The 23,317-nt window shown below is 40.2% G+C and overlaps 1 protein-coding gene across 3 annotated transcripts in view; it reads left to right on the top strand.

Annotated features, from left to right (window-relative positions):
* ABCA9 (ATP binding cassette subfamily A member 9) overlaps window positions 1–23,042 on the top strand; it is an 84,405-nt gene extending 61,363 nt beyond the window's left edge. For 2 of the 3 annotated variants that reach the window (XM_003913345.5, XM_009191092.2), the window contains 14 exons: window positions 4,338–4,457; window positions 7,259–7,327; window positions 8,067–8,158; window positions 9,358–9,478; window positions 10,389–10,506; window positions 11,212–11,303; window positions 13,317–13,477; window positions 14,505–14,580; window positions 14,654–14,748; window positions 15,462–15,581; window positions 15,788–15,928; window positions 17,042–17,121; window positions 21,480–21,535; window positions 21,657–23,042. In XM_003913345.5, the coding sequence (XP_003913394.2) occupies window positions 4,338–4,457; window positions 7,259–7,327; window positions 8,067–8,158; window positions 9,358–9,478; window positions 10,389–10,506; window positions 11,212–11,303; window positions 13,317–13,477; window positions 14,505–14,580; window positions 14,654–14,748; window positions 15,462–15,581; window positions 15,788–15,928; window positions 17,042–17,121; window positions 21,480–21,535; window positions 21,657–21,755 (1,440 nt within the window). In that variant the 3' untranslated portion in view covers window positions 21,756–23,042. The remainder of the gene's footprint in view (window positions 1–4,337; window positions 4,458–7,258; window positions 7,328–8,066; window positions 8,159–9,357; window positions 9,479–10,388; window positions 10,507–11,211; window positions 11,304–13,316; window positions 13,478–14,504; window positions 14,581–14,653; window positions 14,749–15,461; window positions 15,582–15,787; window positions 15,929–17,041; window positions 17,122–21,479; window positions 21,536–21,656) is intronic. The other variant, XM_009191090.4, reaches the window with a different exon arrangement.
* Window positions 23,043–23,317: the final 275 nt, after the last annotated feature.

Below are 23,317 nucleotides of genomic sequence, written 5' to 3'. Positions count from 1 at the left end.
GATGACATGATTGTATATTGAAAACCATTGTCTCGGCCAAATCTCCTTAAGCTGATAAGCAACTTCAGCAAAGTCTCAGGATACAAAATTAATGTTGCAAAATCACAAGCATTCTTATACAACAAGACAAACACAGAGCCAAATCATGAATGAACTGCATTTCACGAAATTGCTTCAAAGAGAATCAAATACCTAGAATCCAACTTACAAAGGGATGTAAAGGACCTCTTCAAGGAGAACTACAAACCACTGCTCCAGTGAAATAAAGAGGACACAAACAAATGGAAAGAACATACCATGCTCATGGATAGGAAGAATCAATATAAAGTGAAAATGGCCATGCTGCCCAAGGTAATTTATAGATTCAATGCCATCCCCATCAAGCTACCAGTGAGGTTTCTTCACAAAAAAGCCAGTCAGAAGCGGGCATGCTGCGGTAAACTGAGCAGCCAGTGGAGACGAGGCAGTGCTCCCGGCAAAGCCAGCCAGTGCTGTTAGCCGACAATGGCCATCAGCTGGATTACGCTCACGCCACGGTAAAACGGGCGGTGATGTTGATCGCCGCCAAAACCGTGGGTAGTACCAAAAGCAAGGGCAGCAAAAGCTAAAATTGACAAATGGGATCTAATTAAACTAAAGAGCTTCTGCACAGCAAAGAAACTACCATCAAGAGTGAACCAGGCAGCCTACCACAGAATGGGGAGAAAATTTTGCAATCTACTCATCTGACAAGGGCTAATATCCAGAACCTACAAGGAACTCCAACAAATTTACAAAGGAAAAAAACAAACAACCCCATCAAAAGTGGGCAAAGGATATGAACAGACATTTCTCAAAAGAAGGACATTCATATAGCCAACAGACATATGAAAAAAGTGCTCATCATCACTGGCCATCAGAGAAATGCAAATCAAAACCACAATGAGATACCATCTCACACCAGTTAGAATGGCCGATCATTAAAAAGTCCAAAAGGAAACAACAGGTGCTGGAGGATGTGGGAGAGCCGAACACTTTTACACTGTTGGTGGGATTTGACTAGTTCAACCATTATGGAAAGCAATGGCGATTCCTCAAGGATCTAGAACTAGATGTACCATATATTTATCATCCATTACTGGGGATATACCCAAGGATTATAAATTATGCCTATAAAGACACATGCACCGCGTGTGTTTTATTACAGCACTATTCTAATAGCAAAGACTTGGAATCAACCCAAATGTCCATCGACAGATTGGATTAAGAAAATGTGGCACATATACACCACCATGGAATACTATGCAGCCATAAAAAAGGATGAGTTTGCGTCCTTTGTAGGGACATGGATGCAACTGGAAACCATCATTCTTGTAAACTATCTAAGAACAGAAAACCAAACACCGCATGTTCTCACTCACTTGGGTGGGAACTGAACAGCGAGATCACTTGGACTCAGGAAGGGGAGATATCACACACGGGGCCTATCATGGAGGGAGGGATTGCATTGGGAGTTATACCTGATGTAAATGACGAGTTGATGGGTGCAGCAGACTAACATGGCACAAGTATACATATGTAGCTTTCAGCACATGTTATGCACATGCTTACAACAAAGTATAATAATAAATAAATTTAAAAAAAAAAAAAAAAAAAAAGATGTAAATACAAAGCCAATCCAACAACAGAATAATTAATATTTTTATGTAGCAAATCCATTGTTACACATATGTATAATTCTTTTAAAATAATATAATTCTATTATACTTATATATGTATAAAAATATGATAGAAGAAATTCTTAAATTTAGAAAGAATTGTTATGGAATGATCAATATTCATTACGATATGAAACTTCCAAATAAAGGCACCCAAGAAGTAAATGTAAACCAATCATAAAAGAGAAAACTTCCAGCTGCCCCAGATTTATCTCCTGCAATTCTGTGTGTCAGTTTTCAAACATCTGAGGGAAAGGAAATGGAATTTCTCTCTTCCAAAATTATGTCTACCAAGTTGCAGTTCTAGGAAAGGTGAGACATAACCAAATATAAAATCAGGAAGTAAACATTTTAAAAGCCCTACTGAAAAAAATTAGTCAGTCCACACAAAAACCTGCACAATGATGTTTATAGCAACTTTAATTATAATTGTCAAAACTTGGAAGCAACCAAGATGTCCAAGATGGTGAATAGACAAACTGTGTTACATCCAGACAATGGAATATTATTTTGGGTAAACAGAAATGTGCTCTTAAGTCATGAAAAGACATGGAGGAAACTTAAATGTGTATTACTAAGTGAAAGAAGCCAATCTGAAAAGTCTATACACTTTTAATAATCTGTATGATTACAACTAAATGACATTCTGGAAAAGGCAAAACTATGGAGACAGTAAAAAGATCAATGACTGCCAGGGGTCATAGGGAGTGAGGGATAAACAGGTGGATCACTGAGGACTTTTAGGCCTGTATGATACTATAATGGTGAATACATATAATTAAATATTTGTCCAAACCTATAGAATGTGCAACAACAAGAGTAAGCTCTAATGTAAACTATGGACTCTGGGTGTTAAAGATGTGTCAATAAGGCTCATCAGTTCTAACAAATGTACTGCTTTGTTGGAGAATGCTGTGCCTGTGTGAGGCCAGGGGGTGTATGAGAAATCTCTTAACCTTCCACTTAATTTTGCTGTGAAGCTAAAACTGCTCCAAAAAAAAATGAATAAATAAATAATAAATCATTCTAACAAAAAAAAAGAAAAGAAAAATACCCAGGACCAAATTACAGCCACATGAAAGATGAACCACTTAGGGTTAAAATTAATCCAACCAAGAAATAAAGAATTCAAGAAAAGCAAAATTGCAAAAGCACTGATAAGGACTGCTTAATTCACTCAAACATTTAGGAAGTTCAAATAACTTTGGGAATCATGGTTATAGAATACTTAAACATTTAAATAGAAAAAATTCATAAAGTTGAAGAGTTCCTTTTGTAAAGCAAGCATAACTTTAATAATAAAACTTTAAAAAGCTTTAAAAACCCGTTGATAAATTCACCTGGAAAAATTAAAGACAACTCTCTAAATAGAAAGAAAGCAAACACAGAAGTAAGTTTGAAAAAGAATAATTTGGCCGGGTTTAACGGCTCATGCCTGTAATTCCAGCACTTTGGGAGGCCGAGGCGGGTGGATCACCTGAGGTCAGGAGTTTGAGACCAGCCTGGCCAACTTGGTGAAACCCTGTCTCTACTAAAAATACAAAAATTAGCTGGGCGTGATGGCACGTGCCTGTAATCCCAGCTGCTTGGGAGGCTGAGGCAGGAGAATCACCTGAACCCAAGAGGTGGAGGTTGCAGTGAGCTGAGATTGCACCATTGCACTCCAGCCTGGGTGACAGAGCGAGACTCTGTCTCAAAAAAGAAAAAAAAAAAAAGAAAGAAAAGAATCATTTAAAAATAGTCAAGTATGATTTATTTCAGAACACAATAATGGTTCAGTATTAGCAGCTAAAGGAAGAAAGCTGTATGAGTCAAGTAAAGATCATATAGTTCCTTAAAAAGGCCTAGTATAAAGAAAATAGTAACACAAGAAGGACAAATTACCCAAACCAATGGTAAATATCATATCAAATGGTAAAATTATAAAGTTAGTTACTTAATATCAGCAATAAAATCAGTGATACCTACAATAAATAACTATGACCTCCTATGTCAGTGATGTGTGGTGTAATGTGTACTCTAATTCATGGTTTGTAGAATAAATGTCACAAACTTTAAACAAAATGTTAGTAACTGTTAAACTTTTAATGCACATAAATTTTAACTTGCAGTTGCACTTTTCAGAATCTCTCCTTCAAGACTAAAAGTGTCCATACATAAAGACTTATGTAGACCATCATTCGTTGGAGCAGAAAAATTAAAAACATGTTTTCTGAAGGCAAAGTTGTTGAATTTTGCACATCCATTCAAACAAATAATTGCCAAGAAAACAAATAGTTGGTATGCCTAAGCCTAAAAGGATGTCTATGAACTATTGCAAAATGAAGAAAAGAAAAATGCAGAGTAATATATAATAAGTAATTGCTTTATCAAATCTAAATTTTAGCAAGAGTCTCACCCGATTTGTATGCCCATTGAGATTGGGAAGCGTTATTGTGTCTTTAAAAAAATTAATCATAAATCCACTACAAAACTGTAATAAAATCCCATGTGGCAAAGGAAAGAAATGACATAAATACTGGTTTGGGGAGTGAAATTGAAAATAACAATGTTTATAAGATGAATTCCCACCCTGTTAGAAAACATCCTAAAATTCAGATTGTTACACTTTAGTGATGCTATACTGTGCTTTTGTTTTAGATGGTCATCTTCTCGATAGTTGCTACTGATCTAAATGAATATGGATTTCTAGGGCTATTTTTTGGCACCATTTTAATACCTCCCTTCGCATTGATTGGCTCTCTCTTCATTTTTTCTGGGGTAAGTAGTTCCACTTCTGTCCAGGGGTCATGAAATGTGTGACCATTTGAGACAGCCATGAATATTGCAGAAATTATAGGTAGAGTCCTCAGCTGTACACAGTTTAAAGGTCTCTGTCTTTGGAAAGTCAGTTCTCTTGCCACGCCTGGGTAAGGGGCATAGTCTGATTCAGTAGGAAGCCATGCTTTGGCTTATGAAAGTCAAAGGCAATTCCAGGGGAGTAGAAGTTTAGTTCTCATGAGAACGCTCACTGTTGGGAGCCCTGCTGGGAGGCTGAAGAGATGCCCTTTTTTTGTTAAGTTTTGGATACATTAGGTTGGAGAAATGTCAAGTAGCCAGTTAGATACATGAGTTGGGAATTCAATGTGTCAGGGTGTGTGGCGATTGGGGTTAGATCTAGATATTTGAGATTGATCCATTTACAGATGGTATGAAAGCCATGTGACAATAATGTGACCTACGCAGTGAGTAGAAATAGAAATAAAAAGAAGGCCAATGACATGACCTTAAACTCCAAAATGTAGAGATTGGAAAGCAAATGCATGACCTTGAACTCCAAAATTTAGAGGTTGTGAAGGGGAGGAACCAGCAAATTCATGTGAGATGGAGCCAGGGAGATAGAGAACAAAAATGGCAGGCTTCTGTGTGCTGGAAGCTCTCTCAGATGCTCGTAAGGGTATGTGCCAGATGGCAATAAAGAACATTTCAAGAAGGAGGGAATGATTAAACCATCAAATGCTACTGTGAGCTCTAGAAAGGTGACAACTGAAAAGAGACCATTGGCTTTGACTACCCGAACGTCATTGGTGATCTTAACAAGGTTGATTTTCATGAAAATGTCAATACAAAAGCACAGTAAGAGTGAACTTAGTAGAAAATGTGAAGGGAGAATGTGGTGACTGTGGGTAAAGGTAAGTATTTCTAGGAGATTTGGTAAAAATGGTAGCAGAAAAAATCAAGAATAAATGAATAGGGAGAATAGATTTTTGTCTGTTTGTGCTAAGAAAAAAATACCATGTTGATGTTAGAGAAATTTACACTGGAAAAAAGAGATAGAGGTTATCTTATGAGTCAAGTCCATGAATAGCTGAGAAAAAATAGTATAAAGTCCACAAGTGGAGGGATGCTGTCCATAAAAGCAGGGACATTCCATATACTGAACATGAAATTATAATCAGATAATACAGACACCGGAGGCAGATAGTTTTGTGGCTTTGCTGGTAGAAAGATGAGATGATTCTCTTCTGACTGATTCTACATTTTTCAAGAAAGTAAGAAGGGAAGTCATTAACTAACAGTGGCCAAGAGGGCTTAGGATTTTGAGAATTTCATGTGAAAAACTATTTCAGAGCATAGGTCAGTAGGATGGACAGACAGTGCCAAAGACCCTCTGCCCTACTTTTCAGTGAAGTCAGCAAAGTAGAGTTTTTCTTATTATAGTCTGCTTCTCAAATGCAGTTTAGGAAAGGCAGAGAGTTGGGTTCAATAAAAGTTGGATGCTTGGCAGTCAAATTTGACAAAGAAAAGAATAAGTCAGCAGTAGTTCTATATAAAAAGGAATTGAAGATATCATGGATTCTAAGCTAGAGAATGAAGTTAAGGACGTGAGGGTGATTATGGACAGCGGAAAAGGAGTTGGTGTGTTAGAAGTTCTCCAACTCCAAATTACAGAGTAAGAACATTAGCATAAGGATGCTGGAAAACTAAAATGTATTGGCAGAGGCCGGGTGCAGTGGCTCAAGCCTGTAATCCCAGCACTTTGGGAGTCTGAGACAGGTGGATCACCTGAGGCAGGGAGTTCGAGACCAGCCTGGCCAACATGGTGAAGCCCCATCTCTACTAGAAATACAAAAATTAGCTGGGTGTGGTAGTGGTTGCCTGTAATCCCAACTATTCAGGAGGCTGAGGCAGGAGAATTGCTTGAACTCGGCAGGCAGAGGCTACAATGAGCCGAGATCATACCACTGCACACCAGCCTGGGCAACAGAGCAAAACTCTGTCTCAAAAAAAAAAAAAAAAATGTATTAACAGAGAGAGTAGAGATCTGGGAGCCTGAGGTTCAGTTTGAATGAAGCGCAATTATTGAAAGTGGGCAACTGGGGCACTTAAGAAAACAAAATCATTTGAAATGATGCCATCCAATGTGGGAAAGTCATCTTCTCTAGATGGTGGTTGGCTGTGATAGTTAGAAATTTACTGCAAAGGGCTTAAAATTGCTCAGGAAATGTGTTGGTAAATATAGCTCAAGAAAGAAAATTGTCCGTTTGCCTTTTATTTGCAAAAGAGTGGAGGATGTTGGAAAAATGCACTTATATGTATACATGTGGAACTCTAGGGGAAGAACTTTGTCTTCAGTTTGAAAAAGATTGCCATGATTATTCTCAAAAGTGGCTGTAAGAGGGCAAGAGCAACATAAAGATTTCAGGGTTCTTGGGTGCATCATCGAGGGAAGACCACAAATGAAGAGAGAAATACAGGTAAGGTTAGAGGAGAGGGTTTGTCTTAAGACAGTCTTGCTGTTGCTTCAAAGAGTCCTGCCAGCACCAGCCCAGGATTCTTCTAACAGAGCAAATCCTGCTGACTCAAAGTGTTACATACAAAGGCATCCCAGCCTAGAGACACACTGGAAGCAAAGAAGACATACTGCACAGTCTGAAATTAACTTTTACATGATACCCAAGGGAGCATCAGGTAGAATGGTTGTAAGGCCATTGAATAGGCATCAATTTATCTTAAGTGGGATAAATTCCTTGAATAAATAAAGATGGTTCACCTGAATACACTTACTGCTCATTTTACAGATTTCTCCTGACTCCATGGATTACTTAGGAGCTTCAGAATCCGAAATTGTATTCCTGGCACTGCTAATAGTAAGAAGACATTTTTTTCAACATTCTTGCATGAGGAAACACAACCTTTGTATGTTTTGAGTTTCTCTGAATTTCATCAAATTAAGAAGATTTGGACATTTTAGGCATTTGAAGCAACACACACACACACGTGCCTGCACACACACACACACACACACACGATGGCTTTTAACCTGGACCCCTATTATTATTATTATTAAGATGGAGTTTCGATCTTGTTGCCCAGGCTGGAGTGCAATGGCACAATCTCAGTTCACCTCAACCTCTGCCTCCTGGGTTCAAGCAATTCTACTTCCTCAGCCTCTCGAGTAGCTGGCATTACAGGCATGCACCACCATGTGTGGCTAATTTTGTATTTTTAGTAGAGATGGGGTTTCCCTATGTTGGTCAAGATGGTCTCGAACTCCCTGATCCACTTGCCTTGGCCTCCCAAAGTGCTGGGATTACAGGCATGAGCCAATGCGCCCGGCGCTGGACCCCTGTCTTTACAATAATCATCTGTCATGGGTAGTACTGGTTTCACTTGCTACTATTATATTTCTGTTAGGGCTCTCTCTGAATAGCAGTGAGGCTAACTTTGACAGTTTCAAAGAATATTAAATAGGTTGTCTTTCAGCCCTGTAAAAATGAATGTTATCAAATCAAATTTTTATATAATCAGACTCCTTAAATTAATTCTAATATTGAAGTCATTGTATTTATAGTGATACTAATTTTGATTGTCTTCCTTTTTCCCTAGCCTTACCTTCATTTTCTCATTTTTCTTTTCATTCTGCGATGTCTGGAAACGAACTGCAGGAAGAAATTAATGAGAAAAGATCCTGTGTTCAGGTTGAGAAAATCAAATAGAATTTCATGTTTCATTTTGATATTCATTTTTAAGAACTTTTTAATATGCTGAATTAAGTAAAAGGCACTTCAGAGGATGATTTTTAAAGACTGTAATATATAAAATTCTTATAACCGATAGTATAGGAATATATACTGAGCTTACAATCTAGATAGAGAGACCACATTAGCACACATGAGGCACTGGAAAATTAAGGCAGACTATAATTTTACTGTAGAGGAAACTTCTACGTAAGAGGTAGAATCTCTAAAATAATGGGTAAATACAGATAAGCATTGGGAAAGTTAAGCCAATCCAGGAAGGAAGAGTAGTTTGTGCAATAAGAACAAGGATGAGATGAAGGCACCAGGAGCTCCTTTGTAGGCTTGTGCTGGGGGATAATGAAAAACGAAAGTGAGGCTGGATATTGGAGGATCTTGAAACAGAAAAGCATAGGGAAGGTTTTGCAAATTACATAATGGGAAACGAAGACACCAATTTGTCTCGAACACTTGGCCTTCCATACAAAATATAAACCAAGCTTAAGTCTAATTTTTGTGGTAGCAGAGAAGGGTGACAAGATGACAGCCATGTTTTAGGAAACCAACGGGCAACCGGAATGTCAGAGTGTGGTGTGAGGGAGAGGTAAAAGAATGAGCAGGAATCAGTGGTGGGATGATGAAGGCAAGAACGAGTCTCTAGCAGAAAGGAAACAGTGATTCTGTCACACATTTCCAAGAAGTGACTGTGCTCAGTAACTAATTAAACATTGGTATGGTGATTAGATACCCTGGGTTCTCTGGGACACATCCTTGATTCCAAATCTTTGGACACATGGGTCTCACAAAGACCTCAGAATTCCAAAATAACTGTTGTCAAAACTACAGTTCCTAGATTCCTTTCCTCATGCAACTCTTCTTCAAAATCCTTTGGCAGAGGGTGTATACTACTTTCTTCTTTGAAAGAAAACTGTCACCATCAACAAGGAGGATTAAGTTTCGGTAAAAAGCAAAAATGATAGTAGGATATAATTACTCTACTCATCGAAGGAAACTAGGCTGTTTGAAAGGCAGATGGTGCAAGTAGAAGAATAGAGAGGAATGAATCTACACCAAAAATTGGAAGTGCAAGGAAAATTCATTAATTTTGATACAAGATTTTTAACCTGAAGTTTATCATTATCACACTGTTTTGATTTCAGAATTTCTCCAAGAAGCAACGCTGTTTTTCCAAACCCAGAAGAGCCTGAAGGAGAGGATGAAGATATCCAGATGGAAAGAATGAGAACAGCAAATGCTATGGCTGTCAGAGACTTTGATGAGGTAGAACTCAGAAATGTTCTTCATCAAATATTTTTTTTTTTACTGACAGATAAAGTGAGCAATCTTCTAAGTTTAGTTTTCGAAAAACACTTGGGTTCTTTCACTCTTACACATACAGCTTATTACTTGACTTCAGTGGGTATGGAAGGCCCACAAATCTAAGAGAGCAAAGAAAACACACACAATGCACTTTGGGAGGCTGACGTGGGAAGATCACTTAGGGCCAGGTGTTTGAGACCAGGCTGGGCAACAAGTAAGATCCCATCTCTACAAAATGAAATATAAAAAAAAAAAAATTAGAAGAGCATGGTGGCATGTGCCTGTAGTCCTAGCTACTCAGAAGGCTGAGGCTGGAAGATCACTTGAGCCTGAGAGTTCAGGGCTACAGTGAGCTATAATTGCACCATTACATCCCAGCTTGGGTGACAGAGCAAGACCCTGTCTCAAGAAACATACGCACGTGCACACATACACAGAGACTTTGACTTATATCGATTTATTTTTCAGGGTCATGGTTTTGATAAGTACAGCTAAACATTACAAAACTTAAGTAAGATTTTGTGTTTTATAACCAAAGTAAAGCTTAATGCAAGTCATTCAGAGAGCTTGTCTGAGGTGTATATGTGTTTGTGTGCATGATTGTTTATGGGAGTGTGTGTCTTATCAAATCTGTTGGTTCAGTGACTGTCTATTCCTGCTCTCCAAAGAACAAATCCCAGAATATGGTGCAAATGTCCTTTCCTTGTAGGAATGTAGACTGTGAGAGTTCACTTGAAAATGGCAGTTTCTAGGGGAAGAAGTGGTTTGATTCATGATTCTGTATAAGGAAATGTTTGGTGACAAGAGTGTGGAGCATTCTCTCAGTTCAAGATGAGAATAAAGTCCTGTTGCTATTTACTTGTCTTTACAGACACCCGTCATCATTGCCAGCTGTCTACGGAAGGAATATGCAGGCAAAAAGAAAAATTGCTTTTCTAAAAGGAAGAAGAAAATTGCCACAAGAAATGTCTCTTTTTGTGTTAAAAAAGGTTGGAAACAGTAATTCTGTTAGTAGAGCAATCTTGAATCCGAAGACTGGATTATTCAGGGAATAAGAATGTCCGAATCTGGGGCATCTATTGACAAACACAGCAGGCTAAGGCTGCTCCTTCTGCTTGAAAGCCTCAGTTGAAAAGATAACGACGTTTTTTCTTTACATAGGAAGACAGTTATGTCTGTTCTGTAACACAAACAGACAGAACAACAACAATGAAAAGAGTTGGTCTTTCTGTTAAGAAGGATGGTATAGTGTTTAGATAATTTTATTGCAGCGAATACTACACGGAAGGGAGCCAACGGAGGCATAGAGTGCTTTCTTCATTCCCCCCAAACAGCACATTTTGTGAAAGTGGTGGGGGGGTGTTCAGTGCAACAGGCTTTGGAATCAAAATATGTTACAACTTACAGCTCAGCCTCTTACTGTCTGTATGACGTGGGGCAAGTTATTTATCCTCTTTAAGTCTTAGCTTCCTCACCTGTAAAATGAAGCTAGCTATAATGCTCAGGGGTGTGTGTGTGTGTGTGTGTGTGTGTGTGTGGGAGGGAGAGAGAGAGAGAGAGAGAGAAGAATAAGTGAAATAATGTATACAACACATTTCACATAGCACTTGACACACAGTGAGCCCTCAAATTGTATTTGCTTTTACTTTTGTTGCAATTATTTGTATATTTCTGAGCATACCACTTTCTTTCAGGCGAAGTTATAGGGCTGTTAGGACACAATGGAGCTGGTAAAAGTACAACTATTAAGATGATAACTGGAGACACAAAACCAACTGCAGGACAGGTCAGTAAAACGCACAAGAATGTGGTCATTAGTGCTACCTCAGATAAACATTTTACAACGAACATTGATGGCAATAATAGACTATGTAGTTGATCCTTAATCACTTAGTGTGATTTATACATTGAATAAAGAGGATTGATTAAAAATTTATGTCTTTAATTCCAAAAACAGTTTGTTTCTGAGAAGGGCTACATATCATATATACTACGCCTTTTATTGAGTGAGAAATAAAGATATTAAAAGGAAATATATCTTCCTCAAAGTCAGATATCTTTGCTTTATTGATTTATGTATCCCATGAACTTTGTTGAATTTAATGGCCTCACCCAGCATGACACTAGAAATCACTGTCAGAATAATGACAACTCCTGCTTATGTGGTTGCAGAGTCATGAGTCTTCATATTTAATGACTGTCCTCTACCTATATGATATAATTAAAGATTATGTGTGACTCGTGTAACAGTAAGAGTCCATTAGCTAGTAAAACTTCATAGGTCTTTAAGAAGGTGTATACCACTGAAACTTTCTTACAATTACTGAAACATTTCTTGGCCCTGATTATGTAATGTAGTGACAGAGCAGTTGAGGGTATTATTGCAGATACATTGACATTCTTGAAGGATAATAGTGATTCTGGGCTAATGGTAAAAGATCCAGGATTTATTAAGACAAGAGAAATCAGATGTAATGAAAAAAATGGATAATTACCTAAATTGCAAAGCAAAAACTAGAATAATATATGAGTACCATTTGGTGATATGTCTAGGCCAAGTTTGGGGAAAATGATGGGCAGAAGCCAAAGGACCACAACTTCGAAGAGGAAATGCTGTTGACCTTTAACACGAGGTCAATGTCAGAGGGAGTGTTTACGAACGAAAGTCGCACAGTGGTGTTCACTGCTACAGAGGTTTCCTGTCCTTCCATTTCCACTCTTGCCTCACACTGCAGCAAGAACAGTCTTTAAAAATGCAAATGAGGGCTGGGCATGGTGGCTCCCAGCTGTAATCCTAGCACTTTGGGACACCTAGGTGGGCAGATCACCTGAGGTTGGGAGTTTGAGACCAGCCTGACCAATATGGAGAAAGGTAGATCCCAGCTTCAAGTCCCAGATTTACCTTGTTGTGACCTTGTACAAGTTTCATAATCCATGCTTGTGTTAATTTTCTGTATGTAAAACATCAATGATAAAATGAACACCTAACACATACAGGGGTTCTGTAAGGATAGGATAATGTAATTAAACATATATCATATGCTTAGATAATGGCACATAGCAAGTACTGAGGACACATTAGACGTTCTTATTATTGTAAAGCATAGTCTGCCTCATAAAAATAATAGATGCTATCATGTATATATTGGTTCCTATGGGCTAAACACAGTGCTAAAAGTTTTTTGTTCATATGTTAGTTCAGGATTTCTCAACCTTGATTATTATGGACTTGATAATGTCATTTTGTTGTGGAGAGCTGTTCTGTGCATACTAGGATGTTTGGCAGCACCCTTTGCCTCTACTTACTAGATGCCAGTAATATTGTTTTCCCAATGCATATATGCATGAATTGTGGCAACCAAATGTATCTCCAGACATTGTTAAATATCCCCTAGGAAGAGGATTCCCCTGGCTGAGAACCACTGCCTTATTGCAAGATAAATCCTATAATTTTAACCATCACTGGCGAAACTGATTTCTCAACAAGTATCTATTCCTGTGAATATTTGGATCAATGAATGAAGCCAAGTAAAAGCTACTCAAATCAGCAACCTTGAGTTCAATCATGGTCATGGAATTGGTAATAAAGTCTACACTATAATGGACAACCATGGAATGTCTGCCTTTTAAAGTGGGCTTTTACCACCTTTTCCCCAGAACTAAGTGATTGCTGATTTGTGTTTGTGCACTTAGCACCTGTGTGTGTGGAGAGAAGGGCATCACTGAAGTACACACTTACATGCACACACATATACGTGACATTTGGGATAGAATCTGAGAGTGAACTTATTTCGTGTAGGTGATTTTGAAAGGGAGCGGCGGAGGGGACCCCCTGGGCTTCCTGGGGTACTGCCCTCAGGAGAACGCGCTGTGGCCCAACCTGACAGTGAGGCAGCACCTGGAGGTGTACGCCGCCGTGAAAGGGCTCAGGAAAGGGGATGCGACGATCGCCATCACACGGTACCTGGGGCTGGGGGCACTCCCCTTCTTTGCTGAGGGCATGTTGTGTTAATGACATACACACAAAATGAAGACAGGGAGGTTCTAATTGATGACCCCATGCTTGTGGGAACAGACTTGGTCATTTAGAACTCCGTTCAGTGTTGTTTTCTCTCACTTTCAGCCTGGAGAGAAAAATGTTTATTGATTATTCTTTTTCTTTTCTTTTCCTTCTTTTTTTTTTTTCTTTGAGATGGAGTCTGGTTCTGCCGCCCAGGCTGGAGTGCTCACTGCAAACTCGGCTTCTTGGGTTCAAGCGATTCTTGTGCCTTAGCCTCCCAAGTAGCTGGGATTACAGGCACCCGCCATCATGCCAGGCTAATTTTTGTATTTTTGTAGACGGGGTTTCAGCATGTTGGCCAGGCTGGTCCTGAACTCTTGACCCTCAGGTGATCTGCCCACCTTGGCCTCCCAAAGTGCTGGGATTACAGGTGTGAGCCACCGCGCCCAGACTGATTATTCTTGGTTTTTATTTTTTTTGTTTGTTTTGTTTTTTGAGACGGAGTCTTGCTCTGTCATCAGGCTGGAGTACAGTGGCGCAATCTCGGCTCAATGCAACCTCCGCCTCCCAGGTTCAAGCGATTCTCCTGCCTCAGCCTCCTGAGTAGCTGGGACTACAGGTGCATGCCACCATGCCCAGCTAATTTTTGTAATTTTGGTAGAGACAGGGTTTCACCATGTTGACCAGGATGGTCTCGATCTCTTGACCTTGTGATCCGCCCTCCTCAGCCTCCCAAAGTGCTGGGATTACAGGCGTGAGCCACTGCGCCCAGTCCAGCCTGATTATTCTTAATATGGAAAGACATCATTGAAAATATGAGTTTGATGACTATGAAAGGTTCATAAAGTACCTAGATGGTTTAAATTTTATGACCACTCTGACCACTCGTAAACACCTTCCCCACCGTCATGTTTCTCCTGATTTGCTCATTCTCCCACGTACATTCGTCAGTGTTGGGATCATGTGGATTGACTCTGTTTTCTTCAGATTAGCAGATGCGCTCAAGCTGCAGGACCAGCTGAAGGCTCCTGTGAAGACCTTGTCAGAGGGAATAAAGCGAAAGGTATGGGCAGGGCTTGGTGTTGCTCTGCAAGTGCCATAGATGGGAACCAGAGGGGCTGTTCCTCCCGTTGCAGCTGTGCTTCATGCTGAGCATCCTGGGGAACCCGTCAGTGGTGCTTCTGGATGAGCCATCAACCGGGATGGACCCCGAGGGGCAGCAGCAAATGTGGTAAGGTGCTATCATGAGCAACCTTTGCATGAGTGTATTGATCCTGTGAAAACTGGCCTGCAAAATCATTGTTTACATAGAAAGGGAAAGACACACACAGTATCAGGAAAAGCAGTATTTTAGGAAAAAAAAATTATCTGATTTCAAATCACAACCAGCTTTTATTCAGAAGAAAAAGCTATATTATCTCACCCTAATGTTTGCTCGAATAATTTTTGTGTCTGTTCCTACATGGAACATTTTTATACAGTCAAATCAATCTATAATTAAGCTTTAAATCTTTCTGCAACATCAGCTGATATACAGTTCTTACGGAGGAAAAAAAATTCCAAATCTTCGATATATTTTTTAATTATTTTTGGGAAATTTCTGAATTCTGTCATTTTGTACCTATGGAGAGTATGTCATGATTATCTAGCTTTTTAGTAAATTCTCCTAATTTTCGTTGCTCCCACTGCATTCTCATAAATATTCCTGAACTTAGTATTTTTATAAACAGTATCTTACCCAATATCATTTTCTATGCTCTGAATTATATACTCTAACCAATAGTTTGGTTATTTCCACGCCTGTCATCCCTACACACACCCCTTCTTTGTCTAGTCTGAATTCGCTGCATGTTTCATCTGTGCATTGATGGAAACTTCTTTTTAAAAATTCCAGATACCTTGAGTATACCCATGAGTTTGTGTTTTCCCTTGACTTAACTTTAGGCAGGTGATTCGGGCCACCTTTAGAAACACGGAGAGGGGCGCCCTCCTAACCACCCACTACATGGCAGAGGCCGAGGCAGTGTGTGACCGAGTGGCCATCATGGTGTCGGGAAGGCTGAGGTGAGTGCCTGTCAAAGCCGGCGCTCAACCCCCAGGTTGTGAGCTATGAACAAAGTTTGTTTCCCTGAACCAGCCTACCCATTGTGAGGAGCTAACATGGTTACTCCCAACTCTATGTGGCCTTACTCTGGCCTCCAGAGGCTGAACATCACAAGCCATACATTTTTCTCTTTTCTTGTTTGACTTTATCCTTCTCTTACCTCCAGATGTATTGGTTCCATCCAACACCTGAAAAGCAAATTTGGCAAAGATTACCTGCTGGAGATGAAGGTGAAGAACCTGGCACAAGTGGAGCCCCTCCACGCAGAGATCCTGAGGCTTTTCCCCCAGGCTGCTCGGCAGGAAAGGTAGACACAGGTGTTTTGTTTTATTATCACAGTCCTTGGTTTCTGTTTCTATATTTCCACTATGATGACAGAGTAAGAGCTTTATCTTCTCATTCTTTACTCTATGGTAATTGCAAGTACTTTACTTAGAGAAAATTCAATTCCAAGGGCTCCCACAAGAGGGAAATAAGAGAACAAAGTGCCGATCTGAAAGCTGACTCTTGTAAGAGAATCAGCATGCATGGGGGCTCTAACATGCGCCGGATACTTCCTGATGCATGCATGCACTTAGGTCATCTCAGGGGTTCCTTCCAGAGGGTAAAACCATCCCTTATTAAAGGAGGTCACTTTCATAAAGTCCATGCCAGAGTGCCAGGCATCAGTCAAGGTTCAGTGAATGGTGTCTCTTAACATTTCTATATATTATTATCAGTAAAATCAACTGAGGCTCAGAGTGTAGAATCCTAGACAGGAGTAGAATCTAGTTCTTTTTACTGAAATGCTACTCTCTTCCACTAAGAAGAAGGGTCAGTAGTTCTGCTTCTTCCCCTCATAAGGCACAGGGGCTGTCAATTTCCTTCCCTTTGTCTTTCATTCCTCCTCTTAGTAGATTGACTTCTTGTTGATCAAAGAGCACTTACATTATGAGTGTCTCTCTAACACCATACAGATGTGAATATTTAAACAAGTTGTTGACGATATTGTTGCTCCTTTTAAAAAAAGATTTCTTTATTTTAAAATAAAAATATCTTTATTTTTTGAGACAGTATCTCACTCTGTCACCCAGTCTAGAGTGCAGTGGTGCAATCACTGCTCACTGCAGCCTCAATCTCATGGGCTCAAGAGGTCCTCCTGCCTTAGCCTCCATGGTGGCTTGGAATACAGGCATACATCACCATGCCTGGCTAATTTTTAAGTTTTTTTGTGGAGATGGGATCTCAATCTGTTTCCCAGACTGGTCTCAAACTCATAGGCTCAAGCAATCTTCCCCTCTCGGCCTCCAAAATTGCAGTGGTTACAGGAATCATGAGTCACCGTGCCTAGCCTTGTTGCCCTTTTTAGACTTGTACCCATCAGGGGTTGCAACCTTGACACCTGAGTTCAGCCTCACTCTTCACTCTCTTCCCTTCACAGGTTCTCCTCCCTGATGGTCTATAAGTTGCCTGTTGAGGATGTGCGACCTTTATCACAGGCTTTCTTCAAATTAGAGATAGGTAAGAGTGACTGTTTAGAGATAAAACTCCGGGAAATGGATAAACCTAAATCTGACATAAAATCAGTATTTAAAAAATACATAAACATAGAATTATGCTATCACATCATTAATACATTACTAAGACTGCTAATCCAGTGTGTTTCAATAAGGGGTGATTTGGCAATATCTGGGAAGATTTGGGGTTCTTACAAGTGGGGACAGAGAGGTTGGATGCAACTGGTCTCTAGTGGGTGGAGGCCGGGGATGATGCTAAACACCCTACAACGCATTGGTCATCCATCACAGGAAAGAATGATCAACCAAAATGTCATTAGTGCTGGGGCTAAGGAACCCTACTGTAATTGAACAAGGCTCTGGGAGAAAGAGACCATTGCCATTGACACTCAGGCATAGATTATCCATAAATTCATACAAACAGAAACATATGAATTTGTTTTTTGCCCCTATGTATTGTTTGATAGCCATCTATTAATAGATGCAGATAAGGAGGTTCCTGTCTCTGTTTAGGTGTGTTAATCTGTGACTCATTTTAGACCCTTGGAGTCTGGTCTTTGCATACTGCATCGATGTATCAGGGGCTTGGTTTTTCCCTGTCGTGTTAGTGTATGAAATCTGATGAGTTAGTGTATGAAACCTCATGCCTCTTCTTGAGGTATACTTTCTGGCTTGTCACCCGCCTTCATCAGAGGCCTCAAGCATCCTAGCTTTTTTTTTTTTTTTTGAGACAGAGTCTTGCTCTGTCACCAGGCTGGCAGGCTGGAGTAATGCAGTGACACAATCTTGGCTCACTGCACCTCTGCCTCCTGGGTTCAAGCAATTCTCCTGCCTCAGCCTCCCAAGTAGCTGGGACTACAGGCACCTGCCAGCACGCCCAACTAATTTTTGTATTTTTGGTAGAGCCAGAGTCTTACCATGTTGGCCAGGATGGTCATCCTAGCTTTTAATGAGATTCTTCTTGAGACAGGGTTAGGATCACCCAAATAGGTTTTCGTTTCACTTTCTCATCCTGTTGGTCAATCTCACCCTGTGGTCTATGTGGCCATTTTTTACACTGACCACACTGACCATTATGTCCCAATGGGTGGTTGGCATCTTTCCAGTTGGAAGGATTCCACAGTGAGACCAACAGGAAGTATTTTATAATGGATTAGGAGCAGAGATTGATGTTTCAGGAAGGCTGCCTCCCTAGAGGCTTTTAAAAAACAGCCTGCATGAGTAGATGTTTCTGTTTCAAAAGTGTTCCCTCCCACCTCAGATTCCCTCTGCAGTACTTAATTTGCTAAAAGTGAAGTCCTCATTCAGGGGAAAAAACAACTATTTATCAGAATTTCTTGCTCCAATATGTGAAGATGACACAAAGTACAAAATGTGGAGATGTAAGCTAGCATTTTTTCCTCCAAATGTTCTTGGACACCGTTACGTTCTCAGGTGCGATACACTTATTGAATGGGCTAGGCACAGTGTCGTCCAAGCAAAATGCCTGCTCCATGGCAATCCCTTTGCCTTGTTGCATAGATTCACTCTTTCCTACCACCAATCTCTTCTGGGTAATGTAAACTCCAGCAAAACCCTAGCTTCACAGGCCCTTTCCAGGTCAGACTTGCCTCAAATTTGGAGACCTACAGCTAGGAAGGTGAAATGATCAGTTTTATGTCTTTTCTTTCTCTATTTCCTCCATGAATCATAAATGAATGTTTTGGACCTCTCCAGGGTGTAGTGTAAGAAGAAAAAAGAAAAGATAATATGGCATCAGAGCTTGATCTGATCATTAGAGCTATGATATCACATTGGGGTCTCCAGTGTAGAAATGAAGAATTGCTGGCCCTTTCTTTCACTGGGTGCTTTTATGGGTTTCTTGGTGACTTTCTTTCCCCTGTCATCTATTACCTGTGACTATAACTCCCTGGGGTGGGTGATGCATCCTGCTTTTGGCTCCTGTGACCACCTGGCAGCCCCTGAGTCCCTTCCTTGAAACCCCTTTACTTTTCCAGGTGATCTTCTCAAGATACCGCCCCCTTTGAAATCCATGAGAAACACACAAGCATCTTTGCTTCTCTAAACTCTACAAGTACAGGGAAGTCAGCCACCCACTGTATTTCTTCTTCACATGTTTCCAGATATAAGATAGGGACTAGTCCTGTGTCTAAGGAAAGAAGAAAGAAAATGCCACAGCAGTCTGACACTGTCCAAAAGAAATATTTGCCTTCCAGTCTCATTTTTCCATTCATTATCTTCCTCTTCTTATGTATGTACATGGTTGGGGTCTCAGTCGTAGTTCAAACTGGTATCAGATGGTAAACTCAAAATAGGATAATTCAAGGAACTTGTGTTTGTCAGAAGACTCTATTGGGGGAAACCCCACCCCCGATATTTAACGTGGATTCCTTTCTATTTCCCTAAGTATCAGCTGGTCTGAGAAATAAAGGGAAAGAATACAAAGGAGAGAAATTTAAAAACTGGGTGTCCAGGGAAGACATCACATTTCGGCAGGTTCCGTGATGCTCCCCAAGTTGTAAAACCAGCAAGTTTTTATTAGCTATTTTCAAAAGGGGAGGGAGTGCACGAATAGGGTGTGGGTCACAGAGATCACATGCTTCACAAAGTAATAAAATATCACAAAGCAAATGGAGGCAGGGCGAGATCACAGGACCACAGGATGGGGTGAAATTAAAATTGCTAATGAAATCTCGGGCACACATTGTCATTGATAACATCTTATCAGGAGACAGGGTTTGAGAGCAGACAACCTGTCTGACCAAAATTTATTAAGGCAGGAATTTCCTCGTCCTAATAAGCCTGGGAGCACTACAGGAGACTAGGGCTTATTTCATCGCTTCGGCTTCAACCGTAAAAGATGGCCACCCCCACAGGGCCGTTCATAGGCCTACCCTCAGGGGCACATTCTCTTTCTCAGGGATGTTCCTTGCTGAGAGAAAGAATTCAGTGATATTTCTCCTATTTGCTTTTGAAAGAAGAGAAATATGGCTCCGTTCTGTCCGGCTCACTGGCAGTCAGAGTTCAAGGTTATCCCTCTTGTTCCCTGAACATCGCTATTATCCTATTCTTTATTCAAGGTGCCCAGATGTCATATTGCTCAAACAAACATGCTCTACAAACAATTTGTGTAGTTAACACAATCATCACAGAGTCCTGAGGCTACATGCATCCTCCTCAGTTTATGAATATGATGGGAGTAAGAGATTAAAGATAGGCATAGGAAATCACAAGAGTATTGATGGAGAAGTTATAAGTGTCCATGAAATCTTCACAATTTATGTTCAGAGATTGCAGTAAAGACAGGTGTAAGAAATTATAAAAGTATTAATTTGGGGAACTAATAAATGTCCATGAAATCTTCACAATTTATGTTCTTCTCTCGTGGCTTCAGCTGGTCCCTCCGTTTGGGGTCCCTGACTTCCCGCAATGAGACTCTTTGCAAAGGTACATGAAACAGTGCAATTACCTGAGACGAGAAATGGTAGAAGTGTTACCATTCTTATGTCCAAAGGGACTAAGAGAGAAAGCAGTGACCTGAACTTGAGGGTAGAGTCATGTAGAACCTACTACCTTGAGAGAAACAAGGCACACACTTGGTGTCAGGGAGGAAGTGAAAGAATAAATGCCTTGACCTCCTGTATCCCCTGTCCTTCCTGATGGGCTTGCCATTGGTGACATCCACCAGAAGACATCTGTTACATCAGCCTTTGGAGTAGACAAGAATGAGGGCTGGGGCCGGGCGTGGTGGCTCAAGCCTGTAATCCCAGCACTTTGGGAGGCCGAGACGGGTGGATCACAAGGTCAGGAGATCGAGACTATCCTGGCTAACATGGTGAAACCCCGTCTCTACTAAAAATACAAAAAACTAGCCGGGCGCGGTAGCGGGCGCCTGTAGTCCCAGCTACTTGGGAGGCTGAGGCGGGAGAATGGCGTGAACCCGGGGGGCGGAGCTTGCAGTGAGCCGAGATCGCGCCACTGCACTCCAGCCTGGGAGACACAGTGAGACTCCGTCTCAAAAAAAAAAAAAAAAGAATGAGGGCTGGTATAGAGGGGTATGTGGTCATCGTCTAGCACATAGGGTACCATCTCTTAGCTTGTTCTGCACAGATGCTCTGGAACCTCTGATACTGCTTTCTAGTTTTGCAGTGCCTCTACCAATACTCTAGACGAATGGGGTGGAGTTTCCCTCCTGTTATATGACTATATCATGCATTTGCTTTCCCATATTTAGTCTAAGAATACTTATTACCTTATCTTTTATGTTTAAGATCTACTTGCATGTATTTTGGTTCATAACTTGGTAAAACTCACTGAAAAAAAAAAAAATAGAATTCCTAATGTATGTTCATTCTTATGCAGTTAAACAGAGCTTCGACCTGGAGGAGTACAGCCTTTCACAGTCTACCCTGGAGCAGGTGGGTCATTTTTAGTGATTCTATATCATCCATAGAATATACATGTATAATGCATTCGCTTGGAGCTGCAGGAGGCAGTATGGCATTGTTCTCCTCTCTTTACTGCTTTCCTTCCTTTTAGGTTTTCCTGGAGCTCGCCAAGGAGCAGGAGCTGGGTGATCTTGAAGATGACTTTAATCCCTCGGTGAAGTGGAAGCTCCTCCCTCAGGAAGAGCCTTAAAGTTCCAAATACCCTATGTCTTTCTTTAATCCTGTGACTCTTTAAGAGATAATATTTTATAGCCTTAATATACCTTATCTCAGAGGTAGTACAAAATGCCTTTGAAACTCATGCAATAATTATCCTCAATAGTATTTCCTACAGCGAGACAACAGGGGATGTCAGTGAGGGCGATGGTTGGGCATAAGGCTAAGCCATACCACGCAGCCTTTGTGCCAGCAACCAAATCCCATGTTTCCTACTGTGTTAAGTTCAAAAATGCATTCATTATAGAATTGTCTACATTTCTGAGGATTTCATGGAGAATGCTTAATTTTCTTTCTCTGAACTTCAAAATATTAAATATTTTCTTATTTTTTTATTAAAATATAAATTAAGACATCCTATTGACTTCCGGGTAAGGGGAGTCAATTGATTACCCAGCAGCACAGTATTTGCTTTTTATAATTCACTTTTTAAATACTTGTTCTTAGTTCACTGGTTTTCCTTTTCTGTCATTTTTCAGAGTTTAGATTGTGAGTCCATGTTTTGTCTGTTGTGCCTTTAAAGGAAATTTGAAATCTGTATCCTTCTACTATAAATATACATGCACCCGTATGTTTATTGCAGCACTGTTTACAATAGCAAAGACTGGGAACCAACCCCAAATACCCATCAGTGATAGACTGGATAAAGAAAATGTGGCACATATACACCGTGGAATACTATGCAGCCATAGAAAGGGATGACTTCATGTCCTTTGCAGGGACATGGATGAAGCTGGAAACCATCATCTTCAGCAAACAAGCAGAGGAACAGAAAACCAAACACTGCATGTTCTCACTCGTAAGTGGGAGTTGAACAATGAGAACACATGGACACGGGGAGGGGAACATCACACATTGGAGCCTGTTGAGGAGTAGGGGACTAGGGGAGGGATAGGAGGAATACATAATGTAGATGATGGGTTGATGGGTGCAGCAAACCACCATGGCACATGTATGCCTGTGCAACAAACCTGCACATTCTGCACATGTACCCCAGAACTTAAAGTATAATAAAAATAAATACATAAATAAATAATTTCAGTAAGAACCTAAATGATCAAGTTGAACATAATATACACATATATATATATGTTATATACAAGTTTGAAACATATTTCTGTTTTTCTATTTTTTTTTTAATGATGCAAAGAATTAAAACTTCATAGGTCTTAATTTCCCATATCTCTATATATTATGACCCTATCTAACTGGTAACCCTATAAACACCTTAAAATAAACACAATATATGTGTATACTCTTATTTAGGTGAGTTTTTGTTGTGTTAATACTATTATTATTGCTATCTAATTGAACACTTGAAGGCAGTTGTGTGAAAGACCTTGGCTTTGATTTTAGTTGTTTCTTACATTCTCCTAGTTTTTAAAAATAAAATGCTTCCATCAACCCGTGAGAATATTCGTATGAGACCTTGGGCCAAGGGCCCCAGACTTCTTTTTTTTTTTTCTGAGACAGAGTCTCGCTGTCTCCCAGGCTGGAGTGCAGTGGCAGGATTTCGGCTCACTGCAAGCTCCGCCT

This window comes from Papio anubis, chromosome 17, assembly GCF_008728515.1.
Source record: "Papio anubis isolate 15944 chromosome 17, Panubis1.0, whole genome shotgun sequence".
Lineage (NCBI taxonomy): Eukaryota > Metazoa > Chordata > Mammalia > Primates > Cercopithecidae > Papio > Papio anubis.
The sequence above is the reverse complement of the archived record's forward strand: the minus strand, read 5'-3'. Positions and strand labels throughout refer to the sequence as shown.